At 42.7% G+C, this 20,948-nt stretch overlaps 1 protein-coding gene across 4 annotated transcripts in view; it reads left to right on the forward strand.

Annotated features, from left to right (window-relative positions):
- The window catches only part of LOC134352092 (septin-9-like), a 585,694-nt gene that overhangs the window by 545,725 nt on the left and 19,021 nt on the right, over window positions 1–20,948 (forward strand). For all 4 annotated transcript variants that reach the window (XM_063059263.1, XM_063059262.1, XM_063059265.1 and 1 more), the window contains 3 exons: window positions 92–187; window positions 6,163–6,259; window positions 19,459–19,510. In XM_063059263.1, coding sequence (XP_062915333.1) covers window positions 92–187; window positions 6,163–6,259; window positions 19,459–19,510 — 245 coding nt within the window. The remainder of the gene's footprint in view (window positions 1–91; window positions 188–6,162; window positions 6,260–19,458; window positions 19,511–20,948) is intronic.

The raw sequence follows: 20,948 nt of genomic DNA on the forward strand, positions 1-20,948 counted from the left end.
ACCACCCCTGGCACTGAATATCTAGAAAACAGCTCTATTACACTTCTGGTAGCTACAGGCTTTAACCTCGGTGATCTTCATTCATTTTCAGATTCGACAAGACCTGAGAAATTATTCCATTAGTGTTTACCCCCAGACAGAGTTTGATGAAGATTCTGAGGACAAATTACTAAATGACACAGTTAGAGTAAGTATGCACGATGGATCTTCATTACGAATGCGTTGTTCAATTCATTGCAGTTCCAAATCATTCCGCTTCTGTTCCAGGCTCTTTTGGATGTTACCTTGGTTTGATGGCTCTGGGCCTGTACTTGCTGGAGTTTAGAAAAATGAGGGAGGACCTCAATGAAACTTGCCATATATCGAAAGGCCTCGATAGAGTGGACATGGGGAGAATGTTTTCAGAAGTGGGAGAGTCTAGGACCAGAGGGCACACCCACAGATTGAAAGGATTGATTAGAACAGAAATAAGGAGGAATTTCTTTAGCCAGAGGGTGGTGACTCTGTGGAATTCATTGTCACAGATGGCTGTGACGGCCAAATTCATTGAATATATTTAAAGCAGAAGTTGATAGATTCTTGATTAGTAAGGGTGTCAAAGGTTATGGGGAGAAGGCAGGAGAATGAGGCTATGAGGGAAAATAAATCAGCCATGATGGAATGGCGGAGTAGACGATGATCGCAACGGCCTAATTCTGTTCCTACAGTATATCTTAAGGTCTTATAGTCTCCATTTTTCTTTTATCTCAGTCAAACTGATATTGTAAGGAAACTTAATACATTTCACAACACCCCCATTGTACTAATCCTCCTTATTTGTCTAAAGTCACTATGGTTGTTTCTGTAATCATAAATGAGGATATTCTAATTGCAAGGGGATGTAGATAGAGTGAGTGAGGGGCAGAAACCTGGGAAGTGGAGGTTAATGTGGTACAGTGCTTTTTATTAAGAAGAATCAAAAGTCAGTTTATTAGCTGCAAGACAAATACAGAGGGATGTGGATTTCTTGTGCATTATTCACATAAATTCATCATCTGGCTGTAGCCAGTAGTTAAGAAGACAAATGGCATGTTGATCTTCACTGCAAAGGGATTGGGGTTTAGAAATAGGAAGGTTTTGTTACAATGAGATAGGCACATGAATGATAAAAAAAAAATGGAGGGCTATGTAAGAAGGAAGGGTTAAATTGTTCCAAGAGCCATCATCATTATGTGCTGTGTTCTTCCATCTGTCTTTAATCTGTAATAAGCTCTTATTCTTTTCTCTATCCAATACCATGATTGTTCTTGGCAAATTTTCTACAGAAGTGGTTTGCCCTTGCCTTCTTCTGGGCGGCGACTTTACAAGAAGAGTGACCCCAGCCATTCTCAGTACTCTTCAGAGATTGCCTGCCTGGTGTCAGTGGTCGCATGACCAGGACTTGTGATTTACACCGGCGGCTCGTACGACCATCCACCACCTGCTCCCATGGCTTCACGTGACTCTGATCGGGGAGGGGGGGTGGGGCTGAGCAAGTGCTACACCTTGTCCAAGGGTGACCTGCAGGCCAGCGGTGGGAAGAAGCGCCTTATACCTCCTTTGGTAGGAGACATATCTCCACCCTGTCAGCCAGGAGCTTAAAGTGGATTAAAAAATTGCACAACATCAGGGGATGAAGAGCCTCTACTATGCTATTGTGTTCTATGTTTTAACTGTACATGGTGTTGGTGAGGCTGTACTACTTTGACCCCGTTAACCAAGAAAGGATATAGGAGCATTGGAGGCATTCCAGAGGAGATTCAACAGGCTAATTTCTGGGATGAACTATTTTTCCAGTGGAGAGACTAGGTCTATATTCTTCGGAGGTTGGAAGAATGATGCATACAGGATCCTATAGTGACCCTACGGAGTAGAGGTCAAGATGTTTTCACAAGTAGGAAAATCCCAAATGAGGAGATATGGTTTCAAGATAAAGAGCCAAGCATTTAAAATTTATTTACATATGGGAAATTAAACTGGGGCCTTTACTGCTATCGTGAAAAGGTCTTGTGGTACTCAATGTACTGATAAATTTGATCATTCAAATCAACATCACTAAATTTGGTCATTATCTCATGCCTACTTGTGGAAACTGCCTGACTATGCTGTAAATGGATTGTTATGGTTCCTGTGTTTCACAACCATGCCTCACGATGCTAGAGACCTGGGTTCCATTCTCATCTCCAGTGCTCTCGGTGTGGGATGTGTGTTTATTTATTTGACTTTATTGAGAGATACAGTGTGGACCAGGCTCTCTCAGCCCAGCGAGCCATTCCACCTGGCAACCCACCTATTTAACCTCAGCCTCATCACAAGATAAGTTACGATGGCCAAATTGCTACTAACCACGGCATCTTGGAAGTGTGGGAGTAAACTGGAGCACCCGGAGGAAACACATGGGCTCAAAAGAAGGACTATAAACTTCTTACAGACAGTGTCAGAGTTGAACTCTGAACTCCAATGCCCCTGAGCTGTAATAGCTTTACGCTAACCGCTGCATTACCATGGCACCCTAATGAATGTTTTCCTGTGACCAAGTGTGTTTCCTTCATATGCTCCCATTGCCTCCCATGCATGGGTTGGTGGGTTAATTGGCCATTATAGATTGCCCCTCGTGTGTAAACAAGTGATTGAATGTGGCGAATGAGAACACGGAGAGAACAGGAAAATGAAAGAATAAATATACGATTAGTATAATTGGCTGTTGAATGGTCAGGATGGATTTGGTGGGCTGAAGGGACAAGGGTCAAAATGAGAAGGAGGAAAACCCAGCAGTCAGATCAAAAGGTTTCTGTTTGAATACCTGTCCTTAAAGACCTTCTCAGCATTTCTGTACTCCCCAAAAGGGTCATACACCACAGAACCACATACAAAATGCAAGAGGAACTTAACAGGTAAAGAAACGTCTATGGAGAGGAATAAACAATTGACATTTTGGCCTAAGACCCTTCATCAGGAGAAGTATCTGTGGGGAGGAATATACAGTCGATGTTTTGGGCCTGGCCCTTCAGCACTGAAAAGGAAGGGGGAAGATCTCCTTTTCCAGTGGTGATAAAGGGTCTGGGCCCAAAATATCAACTGTTCATTCTGCTTCATAGTTGCTGAGTTCCTCCAGCATTTTGTGTGTTTTGCTCTGGATTTCCGATGTTTGCCAAACCTCGTGTGTATGATTATACAGCACAGAAAGGCCCTTTGGCCCACTAAGCCTATGCTAACCACCAAGCACCAATTTACACTTCTCCCTTTTTATTCACCACACTTTCCCTTCAACTATCTTCATATTCTACCATTTGGGCAATTTACAGTAGCCAATTTAACCCAAAAGCCTGTCTGCCCCAGCGACGCAGGAGGAAACCAGAATACCCTACGGAAGAATATGCACGCTCCACATAGGCACCAACAGAAGTCAGGATTGAGCTGTGATGCAGCAGATTACTAATTGCACCACTGTTCTGTTAGTCAAAACCAATGCCATTCTGTTGGGCAGCACGGTGGCATAGTGACTAGCACAATGCTTTACAGTGCCAGCGACCCAGGTTCAATTCCCACTGTCATCTGTAAGGAGTTTGTACGTTGTCTCCGTGACCCTGTGTGTTTCCTTCAGGTTCTCTAGTTTCTTCCCATTGTCTAAAGATGTACCGGTTGCCAGGTTAGTTGGTGATTGTAAATTGTCCCATGATTAGACTAGGGTTAAATTGGGCGTTGCTGACTGGCATGGCTTAAAGGGCCTGTTCCATTCTGTATCTCAATAAATAACCAGTTAACAGAAATAAAAAGGGTGTTCCCAATAGCAAGCCTAGGACATTGAACAGTGTATACTATGACTTTAATCAGCTTGATGGATCACACACAATCTTTATCTTGACTTATGGTAAAATATAGTGACAGACACTGACTAACCATAAACCACTGAGCTGTTGTAAAGATTCCAGTTGCACTTAAACTCATTTGTCTTTGCCATAGCTAGTCACCCTTTGCTCTCTTCTCACTACTACTGCCAGGCATGGGGTACAGGAGCCTTAGGTCCCCACACCACCAGGTTCAGGAACAGTTACATCAGGCTCCCGAATCACCATAGGTAACTTCAGTAACCTCAGCAATAAACTGAACTTGCAGGCTCACTTTCAAGGAACCCCAACTCCTGTTCTCAGCGTTATTTTTTTTAATTTACAACATTTGTCTTCTTTGTACAGTGGTTGTTTGTCAGCCTTCTGTTTATGTACAGCATAGTTTTTTCATAAATTCTGTAGTACTTCTTTATTTTCCTGCAAATGACTAATTAATAGTGGCCATAAACGGAAATGTGGAAGACTGGAGCTGTAAGCTAAACCTATAAAAGTCTAGGCCAGTCAGATTGATTTGTATCTGTTTGTGTAGTGAGTTTGCGGTGAAACTGTGTTGAAAAATCCCAGTAATGTTCCCTGTCATGTATGATGATTAATGCGGAGATTCCTCAGTTCTCCCGAGATGAATTCAATAGATAGTAAAAACAGACTGTCCATACCTGCATATCGCTTCTCAGCTAATAAAATTATTATTCTGCAAAGTGCCAAGTCTGTGCCACGGTCAATTCAGCTTCAATAAAGGCATTTGATAAATTAAAGTCAAATTCACTTTAGAAATGAGAAATGCCTATACTTAATGCATCTGAATAGTCCTTAATAATAAATGCAATCAATAACTCAAAGCGTTCTTGCATATCTTTGTTCCTCACCTCCTTAATTCCGAAGTCTATCATATTTGATGGGCTTATTTCCAGTTTGCCTTTAGTATAAACCAGTAGTACAGTTGAAGAAATATAGACAAAACAAAATATTGGATTTGTTGCTCAAGTTTGTTGTATTACATCGAGCCAAACTTACAATAGCTCTTTAGTACTTGTCTGATTACAATAACAGAAGTTACAGATGGGAAAATGCTATGAAAAAAATGAGAGTTAGTGGGATCTTCAACACACACAAAAATACTGGAGGAATGCATCAGGTCAGGCAGCATCTGTGGAGGTGAAGAAACAGTTAACATTTCGAACTGAGACCCTTCTTCAGGACTGGAAAGGAAGGGGTTAGAAGACAGAATAAGGTTGGGAAGGGGGAAGTACCCAGCTGGCAAGTGAGAGGTGAGAACAGCTGAGGGGGAAGGTGGGTGGCTGGCAGAGGGGATACGATTTTGGGAGGGGATAGGTGGAAGAGGTAAAGGGGGTAAGAAAAAGGAACCTAACAGGAAAGGAGGGTGGACCGTGGAAGAAAGGGAAGGGGGAGGGGTTTCAGACGGGCAAGTGGGGAAAAGCAGTGAAGGTTCTCGTCCTGAAATGTCAACTGTTTATTTCCCTCCGTAAGTGCTCCTGCCTTGTTGAGTTCCCCAGCTTTTTGTATATGTATCCAGCGTTCGCAGAACCTTGTGTATGACCACCAACTTTACTTACCCTATTTCCAAGATGTCTAGTTCTAGTTTCAGAGTTGTAACCCTCTGAGGACTTCACGTTGCTCCATTTTTCACTGTTTTCAATGGACCTTCAACCATGAGGGAAGTAGCGAGGGAGCAGAGCTGTGCAACTTGGTTCTGCAAAGAGCCAACATAGGCTCAACAGGCCCAATGGCCTCATTCAGTAGATAGATTTTGAAGCTTTAACTCAGTCAGTTAATAGTGGGAACAGCAGAACAGTAACATCTTAGCACATAGAACAATACAGCTCAGTACAGACTCTTCGACCCACGATGTTGTGCTGACTTATTAACATACTCCAAGATCTATCTAAACTTTTCCTCCCTCATCGCCCCTCTATTTTCTTTCATCCATTTGCCTATTTAAGAATCTCTTAAATGTCCCCCCCCCTGTGTCTACCTCTACCACCAGCATGTCAGCTTGTTCCATGCACCTGCCACTCACTGTATAAAAACACTACCTTAGATGAAATGTGTGGATCCCATGGCAATAGTTTTGAGAAGAAGGTGCCGTGCTCAGTATTTCTTCCTCAGTCATTGCCACCGTTAAGTACGATTTTAAAATCAGTGTAGTTTTGAATGATTGACAACTTATTACAGTGATTTTTCTTCAAAAGGTACATTTCATGGTTAAGCAGTTCGGGAAGTTGTGAGGCTTGCTGGAGAAGTACAAGGAATTATTGTTTGTGGTTGCCTCCAACAGGAGAAAATCCCTTTTGCAGTTGTGGGTACCGACCAAGAACATCAAGTGAATGGGAAGAAGATATTAGGCAGGAAAACCAAGTGGGGAATTATTGAAGGTAAGATAAAAGTACTTATTGACCTTCAGTTGGTGATTTTGTGGAAACACAACTTACGGCATTTTAAAACAATTATTAAACTCAGAGGAAAACTATGAATTTGGAGGTAATCATCAGATAAACTGCATTAAAAAGAAATGGTGTGCTCTCTATTTTAGCAATGTGGACTGTCACAATTGATGGACGTCCCTTCTTTGAAGGCAAGGTATAAAAACAACCAGGGGCTCTGAGCATCGATTCTTTACAACTGGGAGCATCCCTTTCACCGTCCCAGCTTCCTTGATCAACAGATCAATGCCATCTGCTCAGCTCCCAATTCCCACAATTTTCCAACTGGATATCTCTTGCTCCAGGGCTGGCTCCAAACCAGCCTCTGGAGCAAGAGATATCCGATTGGAAAATAAAATTCTCACTTTATCTAACCAAGTGGGGTGTAACTGTAGCATGTCAGTTAGCACAACGCTATTACAGTTCAACCCCAAAGCCATCAGTGAGGTGTTTGTCCATTGTCCCCGTGACCGCTTGGGTTTCTTCCCACAGTCCAAAGACATACTGGTTAGTAGGTTAATTGTTCATTGTAAGTTGCCCTGTGATTAGGCTTGGATTAAACAGATGGGTTGCTGGGTGGCACCAGAGTTGTTTGTTCCACACTATATCTCTCAATAAAATAGTTACCATTAAATATTCTCAAATGATTAAGAGCTTAAGTTATTTAGTTTCCTATACTGGTCACAGGTGGATAATAATGCTTTTAGATGTTGGTATTGGTATATTATTTCACATGTACCATGATACAGTGAAAAGCTTGTCTTGCATATTTATTTTATACAGATGAATTCATTGCACAGTGCATTGAGCTAGAATAAGGTAAAACAATAACAATGCAGAATAAAGTGTAACTGCTACTGAAAAAGTGCAATGCAGGTAAACGGTAAAGTGCGAGGTAGACTGTCAGCCCAAGAGTCCAATATCACTATTGCAATAAAATATTTATTTGCAATTAATATAGCGTAGAATCCTGGAAAAGATTTGCAGAAAAGAATCGGCGTTGTGTATTATGCAAATGCATGATGAGTCAGTTTCAGGTATTTCAATATTGATAACCAGAAGCTGTGGGTTGGCACTTCATTTAAGGAATTGAGTACAAATATCCAATTTCTGCAACTGCGGTGCAAAGAGACTGCTGCAGTGACACTGTTTTGACATTGGGAGAGAAGGGAAGTTAGAATGCCAGAATCCTCAGGAGGAAATGAAATATCCCACTGCATTATTGGACTGTGCCCCATCCAACACTGATCCCTCAACCAACATTACCAAGAATAGATTTCCTGGTCCTGTGCCTTCCTATTCCTTTAGAGTCTTCTGCATTGTCAAATCAACAACAAAATATACCTAAATTATAACTTCAATTAGATGTTGAATTAGATCTGTCTGAGGATGTGTAACTTACTTACTCCCCACTACGCCACTGTTGTTTAGAGCAGCAATGAAGGTCCTCCATCTCTGGTGGTGTTTCAAGGCTTCCTTCATCACGTCAGATCAGTTTTCACTGTCAGTCACACAAGTTCCGAATGGAGATTCAGGAATACCATTGCACTAAGATGTAGAATGATTCATCATTGCTGTTTCCATAACAGTTTTGTTTGATTAGTCAGGTTTGTTAGCTCTGAGCTGAACCCCCACCCCACCCACGAACCTGGAGGACCGGTGGACCACTCTTTGACCTCTACCCTTTGACCTGTTTGGCTTGAGTGGCCCTACCAAGAGGCAAAGCGTAAAGCCCTGACTCCAGCCAACATAGTTCTCTGGGTCATTGAGGCACACAAGCCTCCAAACTCTACGACAAGGTTGTGCTCCTCTTAGAGGGAGGATGTGTAAGGCTCAACACTAATCCAAGTGCTTTTAAAGTGTGGGGTTTAAAAAGTTCTATGTTCAAAGTAATTTTATTGTCATACTACATACTTGTCACCATCTACTACCTTGAGATTCATTTTCTTTTAGCAGATATAGGATTTTGATGTGAATGTGTACAATTCCAGATTCATTCGTTAATTAAAAGCTTACTGAACATTTACTGTAGAAACCGGAGTATCTCTCTAAAGATGATCACTGGAGTGGCTTTGAATCTTCTTTAGTGTTCTCTTGAAAGGTATAGCACTGTTAATCTGCTGCTTCTAACCAACCATTGGTGACAACAGTGCTTGATCAGTCACAATAATTCATGAAATACTTCCAAGTGATTTGAGTCGTTCTTTCAAGATGACGTAACTCCTCACAGTGTTAAAAAGCTGCAGATGTTGAAAATATGAAACAAGGAAATGGGAAGGAATAAAAAGCAATAATTTGGTTAAGTGGCAACTGTGACCTTACATAAGTTCAAATATTGAATGATTTGCTGTGGTATCATAACACTCAGTTCAGTATGCTGGTAAACGTACACTCAGTGACCACTTTATTAGGTACGCTTGTACACCTGCTAATTAATGCAAATGCCTAATCGGCCAATCAATGGCTGCAACTCAATGCATAAAAGCATGCAGACATGGTCGAGAGGTTCAGTTGTTGTTCAGACCAAACATCAGAATGGGGAAGAAATGTGACCTAAGTGGCTTTGACTGTGGAATGATTGTTGGTGCCAGAGAGGGTGGTTTGAGTATCTCAGAAACTGCTGATCTCCTGGGATTTTTATGCACAACAGTCTCTAGAGTTTACAGGGAATGGTGCAAAAAGCAAAAAAAAAAATCTAGTGAGTGACAATTATGTTGACGAAAATTCCCTGTTAATGAGAGAAGTCAGAGGAGAATGGGTGGACTGGTTCAAGATGAAAGGAAGGTTGCAGTAACTCAAATAACCACATGTTACAACAGTGGTGTGCAGAAGAGCATCTCTGAATATACAACACATCAAACCTTGAAGTAGATGGGCTACAGCAGCAGAAGATCACACCAGGTTCCACTCGTACCTAATTAAGCGGCCACAGAGTGTAGTTCCCTTTATGATGTCTTTGTACAAGTAGTTCATATTGGAATGTGTCGAGTGATGATGCAGCTTTTAGTCCAAGCCAGAGATTGTTTGACCCCTCACGCCTGTGAAAGAACAAGCCAGCAAGTCCAGTTCCCTTCCCTCTTTCCCCATAACCTCAGAGACCTTTTTCCTTCACGTTCTCAGTAACCTCTGGAACTGCTGCCTCGAGCTTTTCAGGTTCTGCACGACAATAGCATTGAAAATGGTTTACTCACTTTGCCGATAGCTCCTTTGCCTTGAGAACCCTCTTTTTCACAGGGTTATGGAATCAGGAACAAGAAGGCATAGGTCTAAGCTGAGATAGGAGAGATGAAATAGAAACCCAAGGGCCAATGCTTTTCACCCAGAGGTGGTCCGTATATGGAATGAACAGCCAGAGGAAGTGATTGAGGCAGCTACATTAACAAAGTTTCAAAGACACATGGACAGGTACATAGTTTAGAAGGGTATACTGTACTGTGCAAAAGTCTTAGGCACATATATATAGCTAGGGTCGCTAAGACTTTTGCACAGTACTGTATTTGTCAACGTGGAGCAGAGAGCAAGTTTGTAACTCTGGTGGGAACAAAGCACCGCAGAGGGGCATGGGACAGGTGGCAGAGAAGGAGTGCTGTGGGCGGTGTGTGCAGACACACCCAGCCCTGAGACACGAGGTAAGGTCATTTGATTCCAAACAATTGGTTTATAGATCATCACAGAATGTCCCTCTGGTGGTTTTCCACTCCCTCCCCTCTTCCTTTCCCTTTTCCCAACCATGATTCCCCTCTCCCTGCCCCCTTCCCACTCTCAGTCCACAGTAGAGACCCATATCAGAATCAGGTTTATCATCACTCACATATGTCATGAAATTTGTTTTTTTTTTGTTGTGGCAGCAGTAGGGCAACATTTAAAATTATGATAGCATTGTTCAAGAGTCTTAGGCACCCCTGTTCCTCAGAATTTTGCACAGTGTGGAAGGCCAAATCCAGGCAAATAGAACAAGCTTGGATGGGCATCTTGACAAGCATAGCAGGTGGAACCATTTCTGTGAGAGTGGCTTACTCACGTTGAGAATGGCCGTGGATTACTGAACAAAGGTTGACAGAACAAGTGTGCCTATCGGGGCCACCAGCGAAAGTGCTTGGGTCAGGTTTGAGTACAACCATGGGCCTCAGAAGGAAACTGCGGGCACCATGAATGGTTTGTTAGTTCGCCATTTGAATTACAGCATGCAGCAAGCATCACGTTTATAAACAGCACCATTCCTAGAGGCATTCACATAGATACAGACCTGTCCATCACGTGCAAAGCCCTCCCCACCACTGAGTACATTGATATGGAGCACTGTCACAAGAAAGTAGCATCCGTCATTACAGACCCCCACCATTGAGGCTATGCCCTCTTTTCACTATTACCATTGGGTAAGTGAATTGGTGTTCACAGCCATTGTATATTTCTCCTGTGCTTCATAAACAGAAAAGATTCTACTGTGGTTAGCATGATGTAGGAATCGGCTACATAATTGGCTTCTAAATAGTACTCCTCTTACCACAAATTAACGTCAATTTGAAATATATTCCCTAAACTCAAAATTGTTCAGTTTTAGCAGGGAGCCAAGTCTTTGCTGACTAAACACTCACCCAAGAAACCACAATTAAATGCAACAGGAAAGCAGTGCAAACATACCCTAATGGCTTAAAGGAACTGTGTATCTTGTTAACAGTGGAGCACTATTACTGTATAGTTTTTTGAAGTATTTAACCTCTACTATTTTTGTAAAAAAAATCCTTGGTGGGTGGCTCAAATCAAAATAACTCGTTCATGCAGGAAACATTAAGACTTCCATCTCCTCCAGAATGGTGTAAGATGCTAGTTACTTGGGAATAAAAACTGAAGCACAATTGTTCCTTCATCTTCTTATGTACAGGCAGTAGAATTTTTTTTCTCTCTCACAGCTTACCCTCTCCCATCCCCCTCACACCTTTCCCTCTCCCATCTCTCCCCCTCACTCTTTTGCTTCTCCCCCTTTTATCTCTTCCTCATAAGGCCTTCCTCCCTCTGCGTTTCACCCAGTTTCCCTCCCTCGTTCTCACTGCCCCATTTCTGCCACTTCCCTTCACGCAAGCAGACTGTGTGCTGGTCATTGACGGAAGTGTGCAGGCTGCACATTCACACTGGCCCATTCAGCTGCCAAAGATCAGAGTTTTTGGATTCCAGTTACTTTGCCAGATTAGCAATGCAGTGATATTCTGTGAGTACAGTGGAACGAGTTGGGGCTTGGGATCTAGCTGGTGGCCTTTGAACATAGAACACCAGGGATTCTGTAGACGCTGGGCATTCAGAGTAACACACACAAAATGCTGGAGGAACTCAGCAGGTCAGGCAACATCTGTGGATATGAACAAAGAATCAACATTATTGCAAACACGAGGAAATCTGCAGATGCTGGAAATTCAAGCAACACACACAAAATGCTGGTGGAATGCAGCAGGCCAGACAGCATCTATAGGAAGAAGTACAGTGGATGTGTCGTGCCGAGACCCTTCGTCAGGACTGACTGAAAGAAGAGATAGTTAGAGATTATTGGTTGAGATCCTTCATCAGGACTGACTGAAAGAAGGTATAGTAAGAGATTATTGTTGACATTATTGGTTGAGACCCTTCATCAGGACTGGAAGGGAAGGGAGAAGAAGCTAGGATAAGAAGATGAAAGGTTGGGAAGTAGTATAAGCTAGTAGGTGATAGGTGAAGGCAGGTGAGGGGGAAAGTAGGTGGGTAGGTGAATGAGAACCTGGTAGGTGATAGGTGGACAAGGTTAAGGGCTGAAGAAGAAAGAATCTGATAGGAGATGAGAGTGGACCATGGGAAAAAGGAAAGAAGGAGGGGCACCAGAGAAGGGTGATAGGAGGTAGGAGGGAAGGCAGAATAGGGAATGGAAGAAAGGGGAAGGGGAAGAAATTACCGGAAGTTAGAGAAATCAATGTTCAGGTTGGAGGCTAACCAGACAGAATACAAAGTGTTAGCCTGATGTTTAATGCATTGTAAGGAAAGGCCTAAGGTAGCTACAAACCTGGAACTGACTAGACATTCTTCGCTATGGAAAGGTTGAATATTTCCTAGAGCGTGGAAGAATAAGGGGAGATTTGATAAAGCAGACTTTTTCCATTGAGATTGAGTGAGACTAGAACCAGAGGTCATGGGTTAAAGATGAAAGGTAAATGTTTAAGGGGAACATGAGGGGGAACTTCTTCGCTCAGAGTTTGGTAAGAGTGTGGAATGAGTTGCCAGCGGAAGTAGTGGACTTGAATTCAATTTCAACATTCAAGAGAAATTTGGATACGTACATGGATGGGAAGAGCACAGAGGGCTATGGTTTGGGTACAGGTCGATGGGACGAGGCAGAATAATAGTTCAGCATGGAATAAATGGGCCAGAGGGCCTGTTTGCAGTAGTATTCTGCAACTATGGATACTGAATAGTTCCTGCTAAATACTGAGATTCTCAAGATTATTAATATTAATTTCTCCTTATTCTGGAGAAATGAAACAAAGGAGTAAGGCTGTGAAAGTGACAAAATGCACTGGAAAAGTTTCAATCTGACAAAGCAGTTAGATTTGTCAGTAGTGTTAGCGTTGCATTCCTTCCCCACAAAATACTTTCCAAATATAACCAGCACCCTTTAGGAGAAACAGCTGCATACGGTACAAAATCTAAAGAAGAAATGAAACTATGTTAGTGAACTTATATGAAAAATACAGATGAGATAGGTTTAATAAGTTATTGTATTATTACTTCAGGAATTTCACTCACTTATAATTGCTAAACTTTTTTCTTTTCCAAAATTTTACAAGTCCCATGTGTGTACAATATGCAAAACCCACTTTGGCTCTAATTAAGTCTCTACCGACCAAAAATGTAACCGGACCATAACATGAATACAGTGGCTCCAAGTTCAGGTCAGAGCTTAGGGTGTTATCCTGCCACTTACTTCTTGGACCTCTAAAACCTTTTCTTCATATCAAAGCAGAAATTTGATTTTTTAAAACCTCTCCACTTGTTTACCATGTCCAGGTTGACTTGCTTCTGGGACTGAGTGTCTTCTGTGTGTTTTCCAAATGAATGGTCTCAGAGTTCCCAACACCCTCTCAAATGCTCTTCCTCCACCTTGAAAGCACATGGGTCAAGGATTGGAGGGGATCTTGCACTTTTTCAAGTGGGATTGGGAACTACTTGGAAACTTTTGCTCCGTCTGCCTAGATACAGCCCAGTCACAGGAAGAAAACACCCCCACCATCTCCAAAAAGGGCTGCCACCAGAAATCAAGAACCCCCACCATCCAAGCCATGTTATTTTCTTGCTGCTGCCATTGAGAAGGAGGTAGAGGAACGTTAGGTCCCACACCACCAGGTTCATGAACAGTTATTGCCCTTCAACCATCAGGTTCCTGAACCAGAGTAGATAACTTCACTCACCTCAACACTAAACTGATTCCACAACCGATAGACTCACCTTCAAACTCTCTACCACTCAGGTTCACAGTATTACTTATTTTTCTTTTTGTATTTGCACCTTTTGTTCATCTCTGTGTGTAGTTTTTCATTGATTCTATTGTGTTTCTTTGTTCTGTGAATCTTTGCAAAAAATGAATCTCAGAGTAGTATATAGTGACCTATACATACTTTGGTAATAAATTTACTTTGAACAACATGCTTGCCGTATCCAGGTTGACTTGCTCCTATTTCAGATCTGAGGCTCAGTGTCTTCCACAAATAGAAGAGGTGGTGTTTGTTCTCAATGCATAGACTCAAGGTTTCCAACACCATTCCAAATGCTCCTCCTCCACTCTGAAAGATCATGGATCAGGGATTCCCATGGGTTGATGGGGATATTACACTTTTTTCAAGTGGCATAGGAAACCACATTGGATCTTTTCCTCTGATTGCCTGGTAAAAGAGTGTGTGTTTGACTCACTTCACCTGTGAGTCGACTGGGGTGATATTCTGCGTCCGGTGCTCCGATGTGGCCTTTTATATATTTTTTGTATATATTTATATATATTTATATATATATTATATATATATATTTTATATATTGGCGAGACCTGACGCAGACTGGGAGACCGCTTTGCTGAACATCTACGCTCTGTCCGCCAGAGAAAGCAGGATCTCCCAGTGGCCGCACATTTTAATTCCACATCCCATTCCCATTCTGACATGTCTATCCACGGCCTCCTCTACTGTAAAGATGAAGCCACACTCAGGTTGGAGGAACAACACCTTATATTCCATCTGGGTAGCCTCCAACCTGACGGCATGAACATCGACTTCTCTAACTTCCGCTAAGGCCCCACCTCCCCCTCGTACCCCATCTGTTACTCATTTTTATGCACACATTCTTTCTCTCACTCTCCTTTTTCTCCCTCTGTCCCTCTGAATATACCTCTTGCCCATCCTCTGGGTCACCCCCCCCCCACTTGTCTTTCTTCCCGGACCTCCTGTCCCATGATCCTCTCGTATCCCCTTTTGCCTATCACCTGTCCAGCTCTCGGCTCCATCCCTCTCCCTCCTGTCTTCTCCTATCATTTTGGATCTCCCCCTCCCCCTCCAACTTTCAAATCCCTTACTCACTCATCCTTCAGTTAGTCCTGGCCTGAAACGTCGACTGCACCTCTTCCTACAGATGCTGCTTGGCCTGCTGCGTTCACCAGCAACTTTGATGTATGTTGTTATGTGTTTGAGAGTCTGGTGCCAGGCAAGCAAGCCTGATGGCTAGCCCTACAGGGTTAATGAGTGTAATTAGAAGTATAGTGCTGTGTGTGTTGAAGGGCAGGGATCAACGTTGCCCAATGGACCATGAATTTGTGGTTATAGGCTCAAAGAGCAGAGAAACAGTCCCTTTGGCCCACTCTGTCCATGAATGACCCATCTGTACTAAATCTCCCTTAACAGCAACTGGTCCCTTGCCTTTTATGCTGGTGATTCAAGTGTTCATCCAGATACATTTTAAGTGTGCGAGAGTGGCCAGCCTGCACTGACTTCTGAGGCAGTCTGTTCCACACTGGCCTCCAAACACACCTTTGCTGATTGAGGGCAGCTCCAACAATATGCAGGGAGCTCAAAAGCATCCAGGGCAAGGTTACTCTTTAAGTCATAGTCATAGTCATACTTTATTGATCCCGGGGGAAATTGATTTTCGTTACAGTTGCACCATAAATAATAAATAGTAATAGAACCATAAATAGTTAAATAGTAATATGTAAATTATGCCAGTAAATTATGAAATAAGTCCAGGACCAGCCTATTGGCTCAGGGTGTCTGACCCTCCAGTGGAGGAGTTGTAAAGTTTGATGGCCACAGGCAGGAATGATTTCCTATGACGCCTTGTGTTGCATCTCGGTGGAATGAGTCTGTGGCTGAATGAACCCTCCTTTGACCATTTAAGTATTTACATTAACAAAAAGACATTGCAGATACTACAGAGGTTCTACAGTTGCTGGGAATACAGAGTAACACATGCAGATTGCTGGAGGATGGTGAGAGTGTGGTCAGGCAGCATTTATGCAAGGAATGAACTGTGGATGTTTTGGGCCTAAACCCTTCGTGAGGCCTGGAAAGGAAGGGAGAAGAAGCCAGAATAAGAAAGATGGGGAGGGCGTTGAAGTGAGAAACTGGGAGGCGATAGGTAGAAAAGGTAAAGGGCTGAAGAAGAAGGAATGTGATAGGAGTGGAGAATGGACCATGGGAGAAAGGGAAGGAGGGGCACCAGAGGGAAGTGATAGGCAGGTGAGGAGAAGAGAAGGGGTAAGAAGCAGTTATTCGGTTTTCTCTAACAACACCTCTCAAACTGGTGACCTCTATAAACATAAAGGGCACAGACAGCTGATGCCTAGAAAAACTATCTGCAATGTTCACACATTCCAAAGTAGGAAAAATGCCCGTCGTTGTCACAGGATCTAAATACTGGAATGCCTCACCAGCAGAAGTCCTCCTGAATTGCTCAGTGCTGCAGGAGTCCCTTCACGAAAGGAAGGGAAGCTGTCTGCCACCTTTGCAACATCAATTAAGGATGTGCTGTACATGCTGAGCTTGTCTTTCACACCCCAGTGATGGAGTGTAAATAAAGTTCAGCCTTTTGTCGCTACATTCTGGAAAATGCTGGATTTATTCAGCAGAGTAACTGGCACTGTTGCTCCTTGTGCTGCTTTGAATTATCAGCAGTCCTGCCCATCTCAAGCTTGTGGCCCGATTTTTAAGATTTCCTTAGACTTCACAGAAATGCCTGATAATTTAGAACTGTCAGACTGTATTTTATTTGAAATTGCTGATTAATTTGGAATAACTTGTTATAGGCTTGTATGATCATTTAGGAAAGCTGAATGTATTTAAGCATAGTCAACACAGCTTTATGAAAAGTAAAGTATGTGACAAACTTGCTCAAACTCTTTGAGGGTGTAGTACGGAATGTTGATAATGGAGAACCTATAGATGTAGTGTATTGAGTTTTCTAACAGGTGTTTTGACATGGTGCTGCGGAGGAAGCTGATGCATTAATCAAAAGCCCACTGTGTCAGAAGGGCGTCAGAATGGAGTCAAAACTGGTGGTCTCAGAGATATGGAGCAGATCCTTCTTTTTCCAGACTGGAAAAAAGTGATTAGCATCGTACCACAGGGATCATTCCTGGCTTTGGTTGTTCATTATTTACATTAATGACATGGAGAAAGGAACAGTGTATAAAGTTTCCTAATTTGCTGATGATATGAGAATAGGTCGAAAGACAAGTTGTGATAAAGACGTTGTGATTCTGCAGTGGGATATAGATAGATTGAGTGAGTGGGCAAAAAACTGGCAAATGGTGTTTAATGTGGGCAAGTGCGAGATCATGCACTTTAGAAAAGCACATATGTAAGCAGATTGAATGAGTGAGCAAATGGAATTTTAACACAGGGAAGTGTGTGAGAAATCAAAGGCAGTTTGCTATCTAAATAGAGAGGTACTGCAAGTGAGTGAAGTACAGAGAGATCTACGCCTTCCTAGCATATGAATCACAAAAGCTAACAGGTAGGTTCATAGGTCCAACAAGTAGTTAAGAAGGCAAACTGCATGCTAACGGCAAAAGAGTTGATGTTGAAAAATATGGGGGTTTGTTGTAATTGTACAGGGTGTTGGTGAGGCCTCGCCTGGAATACTGCACATTGTTTTGCTCCCCTGACTTACAAAAAGATGTAGTTGCGATGGAAACAGTAGAAAAGAACCTCGCTGGGTTAATTCCTAAAATGAAAGATTTGTTCCCAAGAGGGACTGAATTATTTAGGCCTGGATTCCTTGGAGAATAGAAGAATGAGGAGCAACCTTATTCAAACGTATGAGCTCATTGGGAGGCTTGACAAGGTAAAAGTTGGGATGTTTTCAATTCAAGTTCAATTGCGGGTACGGGGAGAAGATGAGAGAAAAATTGGATCAGCCCAGATGAAATAGCAGAGCAAACTTGATGGGCCAAATGGCCTAATTCTGCTCCTATATCTTAAGGTCTTAAAGTCTTAATTATCATTCAAACATACATGAATACTCATGAACTCAGCCAAATAAAACAGTATTAATTTGAGGTCAATGTGTAAAAGACAGTAACAACAGACACACATAGCACAAAGCACACTGATGGTAACAAGCACAACTGGTTTCACAATCATGCAATAAAAGAGTACAAACTTCGTGCCGTCAATCTAGAGTCAACCACAATAGAGCTTGTCTTCTGCAGAGTGAACGCTGGAGAAGCAGCACTAACTCCAGCCCGGATGCTGGGCCACACTGCCCCAGGAGAGCATACTGTCTCCGATGTCTCTCTCAGGCAATACCGCGGCTTGAGGCCTAGTCCTTGCATGTACGAGACACATAAAATACAACCACACAAAATATATATGTACATAGTCCAGACCCTTCAGTCTATTGAAATCGTCAGCATCCACTCCAGCCTGGATGATGCACCACACCATCCCAGTAGTTGTAAACAGACAACCCCGCGGCTTGAGGCCCTTGTCCATTGAGTGCCGCCAAAATCTGCACATGACCGCAACAGAGCTTATCTTCTCCTGAGCGAATGCTGGGAGGGCAGCACCGACTCCATCATGGACGCCGCGCCGCGCCCCCCCCCCCCCAGTGGAGCGCACTGGCTTCAACGCCTCTCTCCTGGCAGCTGTAGACAGGTGACACCATGGCTTGAGGCCTAGTTCTCACTATGACCAAAGCCACGCAACTCCTCTGCCATCCGCCCCTGTTCTCAGCAAATAAATCAGTGAATTGAAATTTCAGCATACCAGATTAACAATATCCAAAAGGGAGTCACAAAACAGGGGCACAACCAGAAGGGACATTTTCCACATTCGCAGAGTGAAAGGATATGAGGATCTTTCCCCAAGTTTTGATGAGAGTTTCGTTTCCAAGGCAGCTGGATTACACCACAAACTGTGTTCTCGTTTACCTCAATGTGACAAATCAGCATGTCCCGATGGTATCATGTTTGCATTTGGTGGGAGCTCCCGATGATTCTGTCAGTTTCATGGCAGCAGCAGTTGCCCTCAGAACACACAAAGACAAAGGAGCAGGAGTCGTCCATTGGGCCTGTCAAGCCTGTCCACCATTTAATATGATCATGCTGAACTTTGCCCCCTCGTCTCCACCCAAAACATCAACTATTTATTCTTTTCCATAGATGCTGCGTGGCTTGCTGAGTTCCTCCAGCACTTTGTGTGTGCCCCATCCTGTAGACGCAGTTTTGAGGATCCTGCAACTCATGTTGACAATATATACTCTATATTTTTATCTTTGCACAACTCGTGTTCTTTTGCACATTCGTTGTTTGTCAGTCTTTGGTATAGATTTTCATAAATTCTAATGCATTCTGTATTTTCCTGTAACTACTTGCAAGAAACTGAATCTCAAGATAGTGTATGGTGACATACTTGTATATGTGCTTTGATAATAAATTTGCTCTGACTTTGACTTATTTGGAAGATTGAATCCTTTCTGGAGCATGACCCTTTCCACTCTGCAGTTGGTTGTGAACGTATCTTACACCTTGAATGGCAATTCCTTTGCTCTGGTTGTGACTCTTATTGAAAGTTTGTGAAATCATTTACTGTTGCTAATACTTGTGTTGATTTGCTGGACTCTGCTAAGTCTGTTCTCTCTCCATATTCTAGTTGAGAACGGGGCACACTGTGAATTTGCAAATCTAAGAGATCTACTGATCCGGTAAGATACAAAACTTTCAATTCTTTAAGCACATCTCTTTTACTTTCTGATATGAGCAAAATGGCATTAATTTTCTTAAGTGTTTTCAGACTAAAGGAATTCAGTAATTAAACAGGATTGGTATTCCCAGTCATCTGGCTCGATTAACACGTCGGTCAGATACTAGATGGCAAGGAGGGAGGGGAAAGATTTAAAAAGGACCCAAGGGGCATCTTCTTCACACAGAAGATAGTGCTTTTACAGAACAAGCTGCCAAAGAAAGTGGTGGAGGCTGGTACAATAACATTTGAAGGACACATCAATAGGAAAGGTTTAGAACAGAGGATCCCAACCTTTTATTTATGCCATGGACCAATAACATTAAGCAAGGGGTCTGTGCATCCCAGGAGACTTGTTCTCACGTTTCCAGAGTAGACTGATTCTTTGGGCCATGATAATGATAGTCTTCATTCTCTAGAGCACAACCATAATCCATCAGTACTTCACAGGTGGCCAAAGCTAAAAGGTGGAGGCCTCACGGTTGCAGCTGGGTCACCTGTAGTGCTGCTGATGGGGTTTAATGAAAGGTACAGTACTCCGATGGCTTTGGAGGCCACTGCCCAGACACACAGACATAATTCATTCAGTGTTCATATTATTGAAAATCTTACAACTGTTGGATTCCTAAACTGACCTATCGAACACTAACCCTACCTCAGCAACAGAACATCATGGACCACCTCTTGGACTACATCTTTATTTGTTATTTTTTTGCTCTTTTGCCTTCTCTTCACTGTCTTGCATAATTCATGTGCAATTTAACTTTTGTCTCTTGTCTGTACCCTACGCACCTGTTATGTTATTGCAAGCAAGTACTTGTGCAGCTGACAATTAACTCAACCACTTGAAATACTTCAGCAAAGCACAAGCGATTTGTGAGGCAATAAAAGGTGGATTTAACATAGGAGCTTCTCTGTAGTCCAAGGTGATAATTGGAAGAGCATCTGTGAAGCGACAGCACCAACACTGGTGGGATGATGTAATTACACCCAGCCCAAAGGCAGATGGACCAAGCACCACACTGTGACCCATTGAGTTGGAAACTGGACCGGGCAAATAATGATTAGCTTTATTTGTCACATTACATCAAACATACATTGACATTTAAGGGGACTAGAATGTAACAGCAAGGATGTAATGCTGAGGCTATATAATGCATTGGTCAGTCTGCACTTGGAGTAGTCTGACCAGTTTTTGGGCTATTTCTCGAAGAAAGCATGCACTGGCATTTGGAGAGGTTCCAGTGGAGGTTCACAAGAACATCTTGGGAATGACAAGCTGAATGTATGAGGTGCATTTGATGGCTTTGGGCTCTGTATTCACTAAAGTTTAGAAGAATGAGGGGTGATCTCATTGAAACCTATCGAATATTGAGTGGCCTAGACAGAATAGATGTGGA

This window comes from Mobula hypostoma, chromosome 9 (genome assembly GCF_963921235.1).
Source record: "Mobula hypostoma chromosome 9, sMobHyp1.1, whole genome shotgun sequence".
Taxonomy (NCBI): Eukaryota; Metazoa; Chordata; class Chondrichthyes; order Myliobatiformes; family Myliobatidae; genus Mobula; species Mobula hypostoma.